Consider the following 17,647-nt stretch of genomic DNA (forward strand, 5'->3'; position numbering starts at 1 on the left):
TTCATTAATGAATTAATGATATGACATAATACCAACCATTTAATTCAAAATGAATGGTCAAGATGAAGAGAACTTTATGTGGTAAAGTATATCTCAGGAACTCTAGAAGATTTGATCCTTGAAAGAGTATTATACTAGACAAGGAAAAAATGGACAAGTGGGTTTTCAACGAGCTAAAGCCTAACGATCATTAAGTACATTAAATGTTTGTTTAGCAAATATTTTTTTTTTGCCAATTTATTTTTATTACTATTCATAAGTCTCATTGCACTTTTTGATACTATTCATGGGTCCTACTGTACTATTTTATCTATTTTTTACATTTATCTACAGTATTTTCAGTAAAAAGTTTTCAGTTTCAGTAAAAAAATTTCAATGTCAGTAAAATAAGCAGATCCCAAACCGACCCTAAATGTTCAACGGCCTAAAAGAGGTCTAAAAGTGTGTTATATTAGCTAATGAAAAAATAGACTAGTGGGTTCCTAATGGGACAAAGTCCAACAGTAACTATGCACATTAAATGCCCAACTCGCTAATCCAAACATTCAATGAACACTAACAAGCTGAAAAAGAGAGAAAAATTAAGGCCAAAAACAAAACTTGTTGGATCTTACACATGCATCATGACAAGCCGCTCATGAGTCATATGTATAAGCCCTAAGCCCAATATTTCAAGAAACTAAAAACGATATAAACATGTAAGCAAACTCACTTCTAACCAATTTGGAACAAGCAACAAAGAGCAAAAGTGATTGAAAGGTGAAACACACTCATCCACACCAACGAACAAAAGATTCTTAAAAGTTTCATTACAAAAAGCATATAATTGACATTACATACCCAATGTGAAAAAATGTATTCTTTGCATACATTTTATGACATCAACGTTAGACATTGGCTTTCAAATAGCCTATCAAATTGAGATTCAAAATATAAAAAGTAAACAATTCCAAGAAAAGTACAGAATTATTAGTATTTATATATTTGAGAAGCGGTAGAAATGAATAATCTCAATCAAAAGTTGTCACTTCATTCCGAGAAAAGAAGAGGCCAGAAGGACCATCGTTGGGTAGGAGCGCTAACTTTACAACTCTTTCAGCACCTTCATCGATTGTCAAGTAGCCAGTGTTGTGGTTTATATCTGTCTTGACATAGCCAGGGCAGAGGCAATTGACTTGGAAAGATGGGAACTTTTTGGCCACAATCCTTGTGTAGGCATTCATAGCTGCTTTTGAAATTATGTAGGCAGACATATATCTAGGCCAGCCTTTGGTTTCCAAGGAACCCTCCTTAAAATCTTTCAAATATTCATTCAATACCTCATCAACTCTTTCTTCCGTTAGGCTTTCAACATTACCTAACACTTCTTTAGCCCATTCACTTGGTATTTCCTGAAACAGCAGAAGAAGAAAAGAAGAAAAGTCACTTTAATTTGATTATTGGGAAAATGAATCAAAGTTTAATTTTAAAAAATAAAAAATAAAAAAGCAAAAGAAGAAAGAGACTCTGCATCTCTTAGGGCCCGTTTGGATTGAGGAAGGAGGGAGGGGGAGTAAAGGGAAGTAGAGTAGAGTTGGCTGAAAATAATCTAATTAATAGATAGCTTGTTTGGATGAAAGGAGAGTAGAGGGGAGTAGAGTAGAAAGAGGGAGAGTAAGTTAAATTATCTTATCTGGATGTTTTTTTAAAGGAGGAGGGGGAGGGATTTGGAGGGGTTTTAATTACTTCAAATCCCTCATTTTTAATTCTCTAAATTTCAGAGATTTGGAAGGAGAGTAGGAGAAATTATTAGGTCCACTAAAAGGACTGCTGACATGGTCCACCCTGACCTCCGAACCAATAAAATGATGTTATTTATCCAAATGTGACATCATGTGGTAATTTTTATTTTTTATTCATTGTGCTGATTAGGAAGCTCACACATACATTTGCATAGATGACAACATCTCATTGGTTAGGGAGGATCACATCAGCAGTCCTCCCAATGTAAATAATGATTTTTCGCCTGACCAAATAAATTACCAAATTTACCCTTACCATATTAACAAAATTACAAATTATGAAAAGACTAATTATTTTCCTCCCCTTTACTTAATTTTAAAAACACCCAAATAAAGTGGAGAATAACTATTCCCCTTTACTCTCCTCCCTTCTACTCTCCTCTAACTCCAAATTTCCAAACATAGCATAATTTTGGGCCAATTCCACTCTATTCTACTCTACTCCCTTTCTCCTCAATCCAGACAAATCAAGTAAATGAGATAGGATTGCTTCATATAATCCCATCAATTTGTTAAGAAAGAAAGATAGTAATTTCCTTAAAAAAAACCATGAAAATGATTAATTAGCCATTTTAAGCCAGTTATAACTTGAACCATCTACTTTTGATTGGGATTTAGTTTTGGCTCATTCCATGACATTTGCTTGTAATGAATTTCAAAACCAAATAAAAAACTTGTATAAAACTTAATTCTAAGTTCTAATATGGGTTTCAGAAATTTTATCTGCAGTTTCATACCTTTAAGTGCCCAAAGGAAGAGGAAACATTAACAATTCTTGGTGAATTGGACAATTGAAGGATTGGAAGAAGTGCTTCAATCATTCCTTTGGCGCCATAGTAGTTTGTTTTCAGGCACTCTTCAGCTAACTCGTAAGTGTCGGTCGCTATTCTACTCCAATCTACAACTACATTGGCACTTTCCTCATCCTGCATCAATAAGAAGCAACTTCATTCTCTTCCAAGCCAATTGTACAAAGAAAATGATAGGCAGAGACAGTTTGCTTAACAAGAATACTTAGTTAGCTTCCCAACCCCAGTTTGAAGACCCAAACACACTATTCTTATGGTAAAATTTTCCATAATTTTGTGGCCAAACATTGCAAGATTTCATAGGGAGCGCAACAAGGAATCCTAAATAGCTAATCAGCAACTAGACACAATACGTTAGCTTTGACTAAAGCCGTTTTAGTCAAAGTTAATTGATGCTAGTGTGGTCCTATATGGGTTTTCTTTCTAGAACATGACTAATATCATAAAAAAGGTCATTCCTAGTGCACAAAATCCCTTTTGGTGGAGTCTAGGAGAGGTGATTGGTAGATAACCCTCCATTGGAGAGACTGATTTCAGTCTCGAACCCCGCGGGGCCGCAACCTAATAGATTATTTACTTTCAACCTGCAAGAGGGCTTTGGCTGAATAATAATGGTTTGGCTTAGGATTCCTTCTTACTTTGTTAGGAATTAACTACAATGATCACTGAAAATGATAAAAAGATAATGTCTAATCCTGATGTTACAGTCAAGTCACTCTTTATCAAAGTTACATCCGAGTCCACTCACCCTTTTTCTTATTTTTTGGCAATGAAAAAATATCATACTTTCAGAACTTACCATACCAAGAACGGAAGCGGCTAAAACGTCTTTATCTACTATAGATCCAGCGATCCCGGCGTTGTTGACCTGCATAGAATTTTAAGATTTGTCATCATTTATTTTATTTTGTAAATTAAACCAAAAACAGGATCATGAACAAGATGACCCGAAGCAAGTATTATCGAGAGTCTCTATTATATTGACAATTGACCAATCACATTAAATTTTAAAATTTGTATATAAGATGGGATTATAACAAGAGCAATTACAACAAAGCTTTAGTTCTAGTTGAAAATTCATTGATGGATTTGATGTAAAGATTTTTATGCAATTTAAAGCTAGGTTGTGTTTGTTGTTTAGTCTCTACAGTCTACACTTCATCATATTAAAGTTTGCAATACCTTCTACAACTCTTTCATCTTTTCTGTCATTCATATTCAAAGAGTTGATTCAAGTACTAGGCAATGTCACACAACACAACATATATAGAGATAGCTATTGGATTACATTTTTTTTCTTATTCTCTTCATGCTTGCAAAATTTCAAAATGATTAAAGGTCAATGACTATATCATCTATCAAATATTAAACTTCATGTTTTTTGTATTTTAAAATTTATATATTACTAAAAGCTGAAGCGTACCGTTTAATGCTGTTGCTCTCATGTTACGCTACATCAGCTGTTACGTCATTCTTTTTTTTCTTTTCTTTTTTAAAATATAATTTTTCCTACAATTTTAAAATGGTTTTTACAATTTTCAGCCCTATAAATGTAGCCCACTATTTATTTATTTACTTCTACTGTCACTCTATAATAAATTTGTATAATTAATCCAGCCCACCTCTTATTTATTTAGTTCCACAATCAAGCCCAACTCAAAACTTTTTCAATTCAGTTTTAAAGTTTTGTGTGAGCCCTTTCAGCTTAAAAAAAAAAAAAAAAACGTTGAAGTCTTTCAAGCTTTAGGTTTTTTTTTTTTTTTTTTTTTTTTTTTTTTTTTTTTTTTTTTCAATTTTCTTATAATTGTTTTTAATATTTATTTTGTAGGAAGTGGATTTGAGCGCTCCTTCTATTGGACGAAAGGTCTCAAGCCTAATTGGGCCAATACAATGAATTTTTAGAGAATAGGTTTAAGAATTAGGTCTTAGTCTGAACCACAATCACTAGACACGGTTAGGTGCGGGCTGAGCAATAAGGAAATGGGTTAAAGTATGAAATTTTGTCCTTGGGCGTTTCGTCCGAGGAACTTAGTATTCTTCTTTTTCTACTTTCAGTACTAGGTTACAACGGTTTTCAAGACCATGCAGACTGCCACAGTTTTCTCCTTTTTCTCTCCTCCTGCTCTTTTTCCGCAATCCCCCATTCTTGGAGGGTCTCTCACATTATATACTTTTTTCCAGTCGATCTTGACCCTCCACCTGTTGATCGTGCAGGTCATTACTCGAGTGCTCGTCCCATCAACCACCTTCCCAAACCCTCTGTGAGTTGCGGCAGCCAAGGCCACACTGTTCAGGGGTTCTTTCCTCATTAATGCGGCTAGAACATTAGTTGGGTGCATTCAATATGGAGGTGACAGCTTCTCCTTAAATTGCTCCTACACCATACCTCCGCGTGTGTCCTACTGTACTCGTCCTTTCTTCTGGGGGTAGTGCCATTCTTTCCTTCTGGGGTCTGAGGTGCTGAGGACAGGATCATCCTCGGCAACATCTCTAGGCCATTTGGGCTTTCTTTGTACGTCCTCAGGCATTTTTCCCTCCTCAGCACAGCCCTGGGCCTGGTATAAAGTGGGCCGGGGTTGTCGAATTCATTGGCCCCACAATAGCCCCTCAAAATCCTGCTGTCTGGCTTCTCGGGCAGAGAGGAGGGTTTTGGTGACATTGGACCTTTGTCATGGCTTGTCAAGTCTTGTCCTCCATCAATGCCAGAGCCTCTTCGCTTGCTTGAGGCACATTCCTGACTCCTTGGTATACGAGGCGTGCCTTCATTAAATGCTAGCGGCTTTGTGCTCCCCACGTTCAACGGTGCGATGATAATCTAACGGTGGAGATTTCCTCACTTTTATGGGTGAGAAAACCCGCACAGTTATTTTTAATGGGAGGTATAAATACCCATTTGAATGGACTTGTCTCTTTACCTTTGCACTTAAGACTTCTTCTTGCACACGTACCCTGAGTTTAATCAAACTTCCAGCCAAACTCAAGTCTCTTTCCAGCATAAAAAGCCTTTCCGAGGACCTTTTCCTCATTTCTGTAAGTTTTCTTCTCTCTCCAACTCGCGTTTTCTCTCTTCTAAGTTTATCTTTCTCTTGTTCCTCTCTTTCTTTCGTCATCCCCTGAGTCTCTTTAGTGGCTTCTAGAGATGGGTAAATTAAAAAAGTTGGTTGAGATTGAAGAGGCGATGGAAAAATTCATCGCTGATTATAGGATACCCTCTAATGTAGGTTTGAGGCACTGTGAGGAAGGGGAATGACACTTTAGGAGAAACGCGGGTAAGGTGGCGATTCCCTTGCTTGCCTTCATAGAATGGGGTTTGAGAATCCCCATGGAGCCGGTAATGAGGGATTACCTTAGGCACTTTCGGTTAGCTCCCACCCAGTGCGCTATTAATGTGTTTAGGATCCTGGGTTGTATGGATGCCTTAAACGAGAAAATGGGGCTACGATTAACCCACTACGATGTAAACTGGTGCTACAACCTCCAACTCCTGAAGGGCAAATCCTACTATATGAAGACGATGGACGATAAGGTTCGGCTTATTCAGTGCCTCCCTGAGTCCAGCAAAGGGTTAAACAAGGACTTTCTCGTTGTGTCTGGGGAGTGGAATGATGGCCTTCCTTGCCCAATGGTGGAAGGGGAGCCAGGTGGGGAATTGAGAGAAGGAAAGGGATGATCTTTTTTGCCATCATGATTTGCATGGTTCAGTTACTAATATGAACATGTCTTCTTTTTGTAGATCCACACGCCTTTTAGCAGCACTTTTATCTGACCAACAGGGAAGATTTGGAGACTATTCTCAGGGCGGCGGTTTTTGTAAACGAGGTGGACAACCAAGTCAGAACTGCTCACAAGATCTTGGGGTACGATCCTATCCAGAGGTCATTCGCAGCCCTGAAGCACGTGATCAGTTTTAACGATCCTCGGCTTCAGAAAATCACTGTGGTAGAACATCAATTTTTGATCCCTGAAGGATCCCCTGTTCTAAAGGGCATCCCGTTGGTCGGCTCTTCTTCGGCCCACCAAGCAGCGGAGGTCGAGAGTGATTTGGGTTTGCCCGAAGAAGGATTCAGTATGTTCGACCAAGCTAGTCCGTCCGAGGATCCTTCTGGTGACTTGGGTGACCCCGACTTGTCCAAGGCGGATCTCTTGTTAGCGGGGACATCTTCTAAGGTGGACATGGGTTTTAAGAGGAAGCCCCAGGCAAGCCTATTCGACTTGATTGAGGGCCAGCCGGGGAAGGATGCGCCAGGGAAGTCACAATCCAACCTTCCTCTTCCTCCCCCTCCCTTACAGCCTTAGCCTGTTCGGACTAGGTCTTCTCCTTCCCGATCATAGCCACCCTCTCCTTGATCCAAACTTCCTGCTCCTGCTGAATTGACTTTACCTCCTCGACTTGAGCCTACCGACCCAAAGAGGAAGAGGAGTTCCAAGGGTAAGGAGCCAATGGATGAGGGGAAGTCTCACAGATCTCAAGAAGAGGGTGAAGCCCCGCGAGCTCAAAAGCAACTAAAGATTGGGCATCAAGGTTAGGACAAAGAGGTTGATGCTCAATTCGTGCCCGAGGCTTAGCTCCCTGCCCTAATGCTCCACGGGGAGCCATTGATGGAAAATGCCTCCCTGAGGGGCTTCCAAGGCGGCGAAGGCGCTTATGTGGCCGACGCATTGGAGAGGACCCTGCTTCTCCCTACTGACATGGACGAGTTGAAGAATACGAGGAGGCAGGAGGTCTTCCTCAGCATGAAGAGGTATTTGGCCATGGTAAGACTTTTGATACTTGTGACTCCGTCGAATTTTGCTCCTTAATTTCCCATTCATAGTATGTGTGTTCCAATTGGCAGGCCATCCAGGCCATTTATAGGTTGGAGGATGAGGCTAAGGAGTAGAGCAAGTCTTTGGAGCTTGAACATAACAAGCGCGTGGACGCTGCTCGGACCCTTAAGAACTTCGAGGTTGACCTCTCTAAGACCAGGGAGGATCTGAAGGAGATGACCAGGGCCAGGGACAGCGTCGAATCAGGCCTCGCCGGCGTGCAAAAGTAGGCCGAAAACCAGACAAAACACCTACTTGAAACTGAAGATTAGCTGAAGATTGCTAAGGAGCAAATTGTTGATCTTAAGAAGAAGCTGGTTGAGGCGGAGGAAGCCAAAAACGTTGCGGAATGGGCTAGGGACAAAGCTCTAAGGGCAAAGACGGAGGCTGAATTTGCCAGGACAGAGGCCGAGACCTCCAAGGAGAAAGCCGAGGAGGAGGCCTATGACATGGGGGTAGCTGATACCTAGGCAATCCTCAAGGCTCAAGTCCTTGGAGTATGCAGGCTCTACTGCTCCCAGGTATGGAATGAAGCCCTCAAGCAAGTTGGGGTGGAGGCTTCATCCAATCTGTGGAAGGCGGAGAAGGTGTACTATCCTCCGGCCATCCGTGAGACCGCCTTCACCAACTCCGAGACGGTGAGTGCTCTAGAGGAGGCTGCCCTAGTTGTGTCCACCACTAACGAGCCAGCCGAGGGGGACGAGCTTCCTGGGGTGACAGAAACATGTGGTAGTTCGAATCCTGAAGCGCCCTAGGAGGCTGCTGGATCTATAGTCAGCGCTAAGGTCTCTCACGCTGAGGAGCCACCTCTCTTGGTTTAGCCCCTTTAAACCATTTCCCCGGCTGATGTCACTCAGGGTCCTGAGGCCAATCTTGCCCAGCTTTCCAAGGAAGGGGATGTCTCCAGGGTCCTGAGACCAATCCTGCCCAGCTCCCCAAGGAAGGGGCCAAAATAAAGTTGAAGAAGTAGGGGTCCCGGCCAGCTTTTGTATTGATTTCAGTTTAGTTTTTAGTTAGTTCTCTTTTGTTTTAAGGACCTTGGAATGGTTTGTAATTAAGTTTTTTTTCAACTATATGTATGAAATTCTTTTCTTCCTTTTTCTTCTGAATTATGCGTTTATTGCCATCACCGATATTAGTATTACTGCGAATCTTGTGGCTTGTGAATTAGTTATCCTAATGGGTATGAATGGTTGTGCACATAATATATTTGAAATTAAATCCCTAAATTCTAACTTAGCGACGTCAAGGAGACACTTAGTTTGCATCTACCCATATTTCTAGGGGGCTGAATGTATAATCCGAGGTGCCGAGCGTGCACTTAGGTCATATCCGCAGCTTTTACAAATCTTGAAGTAGCTAGTTTCCCCATGAGTTTGAGTCCGAGGACCATGCAAGATCTTGGTTCTGTCTAGCACTTAGGCTTTTGGAGTGACTAGTTTCCCCATGGGTTTGAGTCCGAGGACCATGTAAGACCTTGGTTCTGTCTAGTACTTAAGTTTTTGGAGTAACTAGTTTCCCCATAAGTTTGAGTCCGAGGACCATGCAAGACCTTGGTTTTGTCTAGCACTTAGACGGTAATCAGGATGGACTTAAAATTTGAACTAGATAAATGCTTTTATTAATAATAATACATTCTCAGGTTATTTACATTCCATGGACGAGGTACAACTTTTTCATCTAAGTCTTCTAGGTAATATGCTCCTATTCCTGCAATTGAAGTAATTCGGTATGACCCTTCCTAGTTGGGTCCAAGCTTTCCCCATGATGCGTTTTTGGTAGCACCCACAACTTTTCTCAGCACTAAGTTCCCTGGTGCTAGCGGTTTAAGCTTCATGTTGGCATCATATTCCTGTTTGAGCTTCTGATGATAATAGGCCAACTGGACCATTGCCTTTTCTCTTCGTTCGTCGATCAGATCTAGGTTCTTCCCCAGTAGTTCGTCGTTACTGTCCGAGGTGAATGAGCTTGTCCTCAGTGTTGGGAAGTTTTCCTCTAGAGGGATAACAGCCTCGGCCCCATAGGTCATGGTAAAAGGTGTCTTTCCTGTTAACCGTCGTGGTGTAGTCCGATAGGTCCATAGGACGTGTGGCAGCTCTTCCACCTATCTTCCCTTGGCGTCATCCAGTCTCTTCTTTAACCCGTTAACTATGACGTTGTTGACAGCCTCGGCTTGCCCGTTTCCTTGAGGATAGACTGGAGTGGAGTACTTGTTAGTGATCCCCAACTCGTAGCAGTATCTTCTGAAGGCCTTGGTGTCAAACTGGAGTCCATTGTCTGAAATGAGGGTGCGAGGGACCCCGAATCATGTAACAATGTTTCTCCAAATGAATTTCTTAGCATCCACGTCCCTGATGTTCGCCAGAGGCTCAGTTTCGACCCATTTGGTGAAGTAATCTATGCCAACCAGTAGATATCTCTTATTTCCTACAGCCTTTGGGAAAGGTCCTACAATATCCAAGCCCCACTGCGCGAACGGCCGTGGGCTAGATAGAGGGTTGAGGGCCTCGCCTGGTTGATGAATATTCAAGGCGAACCTTTGGCACTGGTCACACTTTTTAACATACTCCAGGGCTTCCTTCTACATCCCTGGCCACCAATATCCCTGGGTAATGGCTCGGTGCGACAGAGATCTTCCTCCTGTGTGACTCCCGTAGATCCCTTCGTGCAGCTCTTCAAGCAGTAGTTCTGATGCCTCAGGGTGGACACACAGTAAGTATGGCCCGGAATATGAGCATTTGTACAATATTTGGTCCTCGGACAACCAGAGTTGAGGAGCTTTTCTTCATATTTTCTTCGCCTTCGACTTTTCCTCGGGCAAGATGTCATCTTTGAGGAACCTCACCATAGGGTCCATCCAGCTAGGGCCCACTCTGACCTCATGAACATGGACCATGCCTCTGGTTACTTCATTCGCTCTGTCTAGGTGCTCGACAAGAATAATTCGAGGCAGATCCCCTGCCGAGGAGGTGGCAAGCATGGCCAGCGAATTTGCATGAGTGTTTCCACTTCTGGGGACGTGCGACAAGCTGAAAAAGTCGAAGCCAGTCTGTAAGCGTTTGACCCGGCTTAAGTACTCTTGCATCCTTGCATCTCTGACCTCTAATTCTCCTTTTACCTAGCCCACTACCAGTCTCGAGTCCGAGAACATCTCCACTGCTTTTCCTCTCATTTTCTGTACCATGGCAATTCCTTGTAGTAGGGCTTCATACTCAGCCTCATTGTTTGTGGCCGAGAACCCCAGTCTTAGGGACTTCTTTATGATGGTTTTCTTGGGAGATATTAGGACTAGCCCCACTCCGGATCCCCTTTGATTTGCTGCGCCATCAATGTACACCTTCCAATATGGGGGTCCTGGTTTAGAGATTACTCCAACCAATTTTCCATCCATGTTTTGCTCCTTTGCCACTATTTCTACTAGTGGTTCAGTAAATTCGGCTATTAAGTCAGCTAGGACCTGACCCTTTATAGAGGTCCGAGGCATGTATTTGATGTCAAAAGCTCCCAAAATTGTGCTCCATATAGCGATCTTTTCAGTATAATCGGTGGTTCGAAGTACAGACTTCAAGGGTAATTGGGTTAGAACAACCACTATGTGGGCTTGGAAATAATGGAGAAGTTTTCGCGTAGCATGGACCACAGCTAGTATGGCCTTCTCCAGGGGTAGGTATCTGACCTCAGCTTCATGTAGCGACTTACTCATGTAATAGACTGGCTTTTGGATGCCATCGTCATCCCGTATTAGCACCAAGCTCATAGCATGTGGGGCCACAATGATATACGCGTACAGAACTTCATCGGCTTTGAGGCTGGACATGATAGGTGGCCAAGATAGGTACTCCTTGAGTTGCTGGAAGGCTACAACATAGTCCTTGAACCACTCAAACCCCTTCCACTTGTTGATCAAGAGATAGAATGGTCTACATCTATTCGCCAACCTGGAAATGAATCGATTGAGGGCTGCGATCATCCCAATAAGCTTTTGGACCTCTTTTGCATTTTGTGGTGGTTTCAGGTCGTTTATAGCCTTGATTTGGTCGGGGTTAACCTCGATTCCCCTATGAGTAACCATGTAGCCCAAAAACTTGCCTGATCCCATGCCAAATATGCACTTGGAAGCATTTAGGCGCAGCTTATGCTTCCTCAAGACGCCAAAGGTACTACCGAGGTCCTTAAAATGCTCGGACACCACTTTACTCTTCACCACCATGTCATCGACATAGATTTCGATGCTCTTGCCCAACTGTGGTTCGAACATTCTTGTCATCATCCTTTGATAAGTGGATCCCGCATTCTTTAAACCAAACGGCATTACCTTGTAGTGGTAATTCCCAGTTGGTGTCACGAAGGCTGTTTTCTCCTAATCCTTCAACGCTAGTGGTATTTGATGATAGCCTTGAAAGGCATCTAAGAAGCTCATCCGAGGATGGCCTGCTGTCGTATCCACTAGCTGGTCTATCCGAGGCATTGGGAACAGGTCCTTAGGGCACGCCTTATTTAGGTCTGTGAAGTCCATGCAAACTCGCCATTTCCCACTTTTCTTCTTGACCACCACAGTGTTGGCCAGCCATTCGGGGTAAAAGACTTTTTTGATAGCCCCAGCACGCTTAAGCTTTGCCATTTTGTCTCTAATCGTGTCGGCATGCTCTTTTGAGGGGCGACAGGGTGGTTGCTTCTTGGAGGTGATGACTGGGTTGACATTGAGGTGATGGCAGATGAAGGTTGGGTCAATCCCGGGGGCATCGCAGGCATCCCATGCAAATACGTCAATATTTCTTGTAAGGAACTCAATTAGCTCCTTCTTTTCTTGAGGAGGTAGCTGAGTCCCTACTCGAAATAATTTCTCTGGGTCGTTGCCAATAACCACCTCTTCTAGATCTTCGTATTTCACCTCATCGGCAGTTGTGTCAGGGGGCGAAATCAGGGCCTTTGATTGTTATAAATTCTTCTCAGTAGAGGTCGAGGACTTCGCATCGAGCTGATGTAAGACGGCCGCTACTATGCACTGCCTCGTCGTGGGTTGGCAACCATGGATTTCAAAAACTTAGTCCTCTGATGGGAATTTCACCTTCTGGTGCAACGAGGAAGCAACAACTCCTAAGGTGTGGAGCCAGGGCCTACTGACGATGGCCGTATAGGGGGAGTAGGTGTCCACCACGATGAAGTTTATCTCCACTATCTTTGGGCCGGTCTGAATAGGCAGCCTAATCATGCCCATTTGGATGACAAGCTTCCTGTTGAAACTTATCAGAGGGGAGTTGTAGGGCATCAAATCTTTTGGTTTTAACCCCAGTCCCTTGTAGAGGTCGGGGTACATAACCTCGGCCATGCTGCTGCCATCCTTCATCACTCTTTTCACATCGTAGTCCCCGATTCTGAGGGTGATTAGCAGCGCATCGTTGTGGGGCTAGATGGTCCCGATCTTGTCTTCCTTTGAAAAACTCAAAATGAGGCGAAAGTTCATTCTGGTCTTCTTCGGCCTTGGTTGGGACTCCTCAGGAGGCAGTTGAGCCACTGACAACACTCGTGTGGGGCGCGTGCCTGTTCTCCCTAGCATGGCCACGATTACGTTGATCGTTCCTGCGGGTGGCCTCAAGGCAGGATCCCTCCTGGCTTCTTGATGGCCTTGATGACCACTGGAATGATGCAAAAGGTGCTTCAGCTTTCCTTTCTGGACTAGCTGGTCTAGGTGGTTCCAGAGGTTCTTGCAGTTCTCCGTGGTATGCCCATGGTCTTGGTGGTACTGGCAATAAAAGTTCTGATCACGCCTCGAGGGTTCTCCCGCCATCTTGTTTGGCCACCTAAAGTATGCCTCGTTCTTGATTTTTTCAACACCCGATGTACTGGTTCTCGGAATACGGCATTGACAGTCTGTGCGTTGGTTGTTCTGGGTTGCCCTACGAAGTCCCTCCTTAGGCGGTTGTTGTTATACCGGTCCGACCTAAAATCCCTTCTCTCTTAAGGGATAACCTTCTCTTTTCCTCTTCCCTGTAACTGGTCTTACTCCACTCGCTTATACTTGTCAATCCAATCCATCAGTTGGCGCATATTGGTGGCGGATTTGCCAGTCAGAGACTTCCTCAAGCCGTGATTGGCTGGGAGACTATTTTTGAAAGTGATGATGGCGATGTCGTCAAAATTGTCTTCCATTTCATTTTACGTCTCCCAATATCTGTCCGAGTAGGCCTTTAAGGTTTCTTCGTCATGCATGGATAGCGACAACAAAGTGCTCAAAGGTCGAGGGGCTCTGCGGTTTGTAACGAAGTGGGAGCCAAAAGCTTGGGTCAGCTGCTTATACGAATCTATGGAGTTCTTCTTTAGACCATTAAACCACCTTATCGCCATTGGTCCCAAGCTGGACGGGAAAACCTTGCACATTAGAGCCTCGTTCCTAGAATGGACAACCATCCTTTGGTTGAACTGGCTCACATGCTCCATAGGGTCTGTTTTACCGTTATAAATGGCGAAGATTGGCTACTGGAACCGTCGAGGAAGTATGGCCCTTTCTATGTGATGCGTAAAAGGCAACTTGGAGAGTTGATCTAATGCCCTGTTCATGGCATCGTTTCCCAAGTCCCTAGGAGATGGGCTCCTATGCCTACACTTTCGGTAGTGCTCTTCTTCATGGGAGAAGGTCTCATTTGGGGGAGTCCTCGATCTTCGTCTATAGTCATTGTCACTTTCATTGTCGGAGGGCATGTCAAGCTTAGAACGAGATTGCCTTTGCTGTGCATAGTGCAACTTTCTCTTCAGATCGTCTATTTCTCGTTGCATGGACCGCTTATCGTTCTGTTTCTGAGACATATGGCTCCTAACTTCTTCTGGTTGCGGGGCCCGGTTGTTATTTCATCTCTGAAGCACGTGGCTGCCTGCGTGAGAGTGGCTTTTGCTGGTTTGAGTGGTGTTTACGCTTCCCTCTCGAAACCTTCCATTCTCTTCATTTTGATCATGCTCGGGGTTAGGGAAGTTACCCTGTTGTTGGGATTTGGCTGGTTCGAGTTGATGGGAGCCTGCTTGATGAGGGCCTGATCCTACTATGCCGGATCGTTGTCCTTACTATCACACAAGTTCTTCCCACAGACGGTGCCAATTGTAGGGAGTGGATTTGAGCGCTCCTTCTATTGGATGAAAGGTCTCAAGCCCAACTGGCCTAATATAATGAATTTTTAGAGAATGAGTTTAAGAACTAGGTTTTAGTTTGAACCACAATCACTAGACACGGTTAGGTGTGGGCTGAGCAATAAGGAAATGGGTTAAAGTATGGAATTTTGTCCTCAGGCGTTTCGTTCGAGGAACTTAGTATTCTTCTTCTTCTACTTTCAGTACTAGGTTACAGCAGTTTTCAAGACCATGTAGACTGCCATAGTTTTCTCCTTTTTCTCTCCTCCTGCTCTTTTTCTGTGATCCCCCATTCTTGGAGGGTCTCTCACATTATATACTTCTTTCCAATCGATCTTGACCCTCCACCTGTTAATCGTGCAGGTCATTACTCGAGTGCTCATCCCATCAGCCACCTTCCCAAACTTCTGTGATTTGCGGCAACCAAGGCCGCACCGTTTAGGGGTTTTTTCCTCATTAATGCGGCCAGAACGTTAGTTGGGTGCATTTAATGTAGAGGTGACAGCTTCTCCTTAAATTGCTCCTACACCATACCTTTGCGTGTGTCCTACTGTACTCGTCCTTTCTTCTAGGGGCGTTCTGGGAAGCTGCTTTTGAGAGTGTGCCGTTCTTTCCTTCTAGGGTCTAGGGTGCCGAGGACAGGATCATCCTCGGCAACATCTCTAGGCCATTTGGGCTTTCTTTGTACGTCCTCGGGCATTTTTCCCTCCTCGGCATGGGCCTTGGGCTTGGTATAAAGTGGGCCGGGGTTGTCGAATTCTTTGGCCCCACATATTTTTTTAATATTTACACTTCTTCCAACCTTTCTCTCTCTCTTACTATTTCATCTTCCCACTACTTCAATCTTTTTCTTTCCCTTACCTTTTCATCTCCCCACTACCCTTTATATTAATATCATTCTTCATTTTTCTCTTTATCTTCCTTTATTTTTGTCTCTTCTTATTCACACTCTCTTACTATAAATTTGTCACTATCTATTCTATTCTATGCATAATTTTCCCTCACAAAAAAAAAGGTCCCCTATCTCTCTTCCCCCCCCCCCCCCACCCGCTCTCTCTCTAAATTTTTCTACTTTAGGTTGATAATTTTTTATATTCTTTAAAACTCTATTTTAGGTTAATGCGATTTAGTTTTGTTTTTTAAATTGTTTTTTTTTAATAATTATTTTTTATTTTTTTTATTCTCTTTGATTGTTAAAAGTTATCCTATTGCGTTCTAAAGAATTAAAAATAGCATATAAAAATATAATATTATTATATTACATAGCATGATTTGGATAATTTAGTATTTATTCTGTTACATAGCATGATTTTTTATAGTGCTCAATTTAGATGTTAAATTATGAGACTTTACTAATTTTTGTTTATTTTCTAATCATTTGTGGTGGACAAAGTATTTTTAATAGTTGTATTAGAAGTACTTTATAATGTCATTTATTTAAAGAAAAGCAAAGGTTAGCCAAATGAAAATAATTGGATAGGTGACAAATTTTAACTTTTGCAATTTTTATTATTATTATTTTATAACAATGCATGTATAGAAATTTAATTCTTAGATTTTGTTAATAATTTTTTATTTGATAATATATTTTGGGCAGCCAAAATTATAATTTCTACAAAGAAAATAACCTTAATAGATTATCAAAAACAAAATTTTATCCTAATATTGGTTCAATTAATCATTGTTAAGTTTTTTTTTATTTTATGTTTTTTTAGTGTTTTGGATTGTTCTTATATTACATTTATGATTTTTCCTATAATAAATAAAAATATAATTACAAAATACATTACTCATTATTAGATTAGTTTAAATTGTAATTTTTTTTTAATAAAACCACTATAAAAATAATTATCACGATCAATGCATGGGTTCGTAGCTAGTTATGCATAAAAGATGACTTTATGTATTAAATAGTAAACAGCATCCGATTAACTTAAAACTTGACAAGCATATTAAGATCATAGAAAACATATAATCCAACATTAAAAAGAAAAAGAAAAAAAAAAAGAATTGCGGTTTAAAAATAGTAATTCAAATGGCTAGTTAAACCACCAGTAACAGTTTCAAACGTACCAATATATCAAGTTTCCCATATATGGTTTTAATGAAATCTGCAAAGGAAGCTATACTAGCAGGGTCAGCCACATCAAGCTGATGAAATACAACGTGGTCAGATAGCCCAAACTCTCTTAGCTTTTCAACAGCTTCAAGGCCTTTTTTCTCATCTCTAGCAGTTAGCACCACCACGATCCCATTTGAGGCCAACTTCCTGCATATTTCGAAACCAATCCCCTTATTGGCCCCTGTAACAACTGTATACCTGAGAAAAGAAAAAGAAAGTATAAATAAACCAGTGTGTCATGGCACAATTGCGAAAACACCATGAAAGAAGAATCAAGGTACTTCTTTGTTGCTTCTGCCATTGATGATAAAACTTGGGACACTTTTGCAATAGTGAAAGCTGTGCTAAATGCTTAAATAGAAGGAATTTCAGTTTGTTTTCTGTGAGAGATGTTCACGGGGTTGGGTTGACTTTTTTAATTGGATATATCATTTTGTTTTAAATATACAATGACAAGGCATATTGGTTTTTAATCTTTACATTTTATTTATAAAGTAGTCTCATGCGCTGTGTGGGGTCCACCTGTAAGTGAGAGTGTGGTTTCATGCTTGGGTTTGGACCACAAAACTACTAGCCAGCTACTTTAGTCGGTTTTGTCTCTATCTCATTAGTGTTGAACGTCAAACTCCATTTGTGTATCCCTTGAAATGCCCAACTCCACAACCCAATACATAACAAGAATAAATTTCGTCCATCTAATTAAATTTTATTTGGAGAATGCTACAGGCATGTTATATTTTTAAAAAGCCCAGCAATTAATGATTTCAAATGGAATTTTGGAAAGAAATAGAGGAATGTATGGCATTGAAACTTGAAAGTTCACAAGAATCTTCTTTCTTTAGTGAATTGTTTACGTCAACCTCCAATGGCCTTTGGCTGAAGAAAGATGGATATTTAAGCATCCCCCATTTTAGTGCAATGATTTTTTCTTACTTTGTTAGAAATTTTACATTAACAATGGTACCACTAATTTGACAAAATGTCTCTAATTGAGTAATTGTGACCTACAG

General features: G+C 41.7%; 1 protein-coding gene across 1 annotated transcript; it reads right to left on the bottom strand.

Annotated features, from left to right (window-relative positions):
• Positions 1-997: 997 nt before the first annotated feature.
• LOC115958627 ((+)-neomenthol dehydrogenase-like) lies at positions 998-16,938 on the bottom strand. The gene is made up of 5 exons (XM_031077055.1): positions 16,919-16,938; positions 16,589-16,835; positions 3,402-3,458; positions 2,519-2,707; positions 998-1,391 (listed from the first exon to the last, which is right to left on the bottom strand). The coding sequence occupies exons 1-5, from the start codon at positions 16,936-16,938 to the stop codon at positions 1,011-1,013; spliced, it is 894 nt and encodes a 297-aa protein (XP_030932915.1). The 3' UTR covers positions 998-1,010.
• Positions 16,939-17,647: the final 709 nt, after the last annotated feature.

The sequence above is a fragment of the Quercus lobata genome, chromosome 8, assembly GCF_001633185.2.
Source record: "Quercus lobata isolate SW786 chromosome 8, ValleyOak3.0 Primary Assembly, whole genome shotgun sequence".
In the NCBI taxonomy this organism is placed as follows: Eukaryota; Viridiplantae; Streptophyta; class Magnoliopsida; order Fagales; family Fagaceae; genus Quercus; species Quercus lobata.

What these genes read in the sequence shown, in the direction of transcription:
- LOC115958627 (XM_031077055.1), bottom strand. Translation starts at nt 16,938, where the DNA reads ATGGCAGAAGCAACAAAGAA. An exon ending in ATGGCAGAAGCAACAAAGAA is followed by an intron (nt 16,836 to 16,918) that starts GTACCTTGATTC and finishes TTCTTTTCTCAG; the next exon opens with GTATACAGTTGTTACAGGGG. An exon ending in ATGGGAAACTTGATATATTG is followed by an intron (nt 3,459 to 16,588) that starts GTACGTTTGAAA and finishes AATTCTATGCAG; the next exon opens with GTCAACAACGCCGGGATCGC.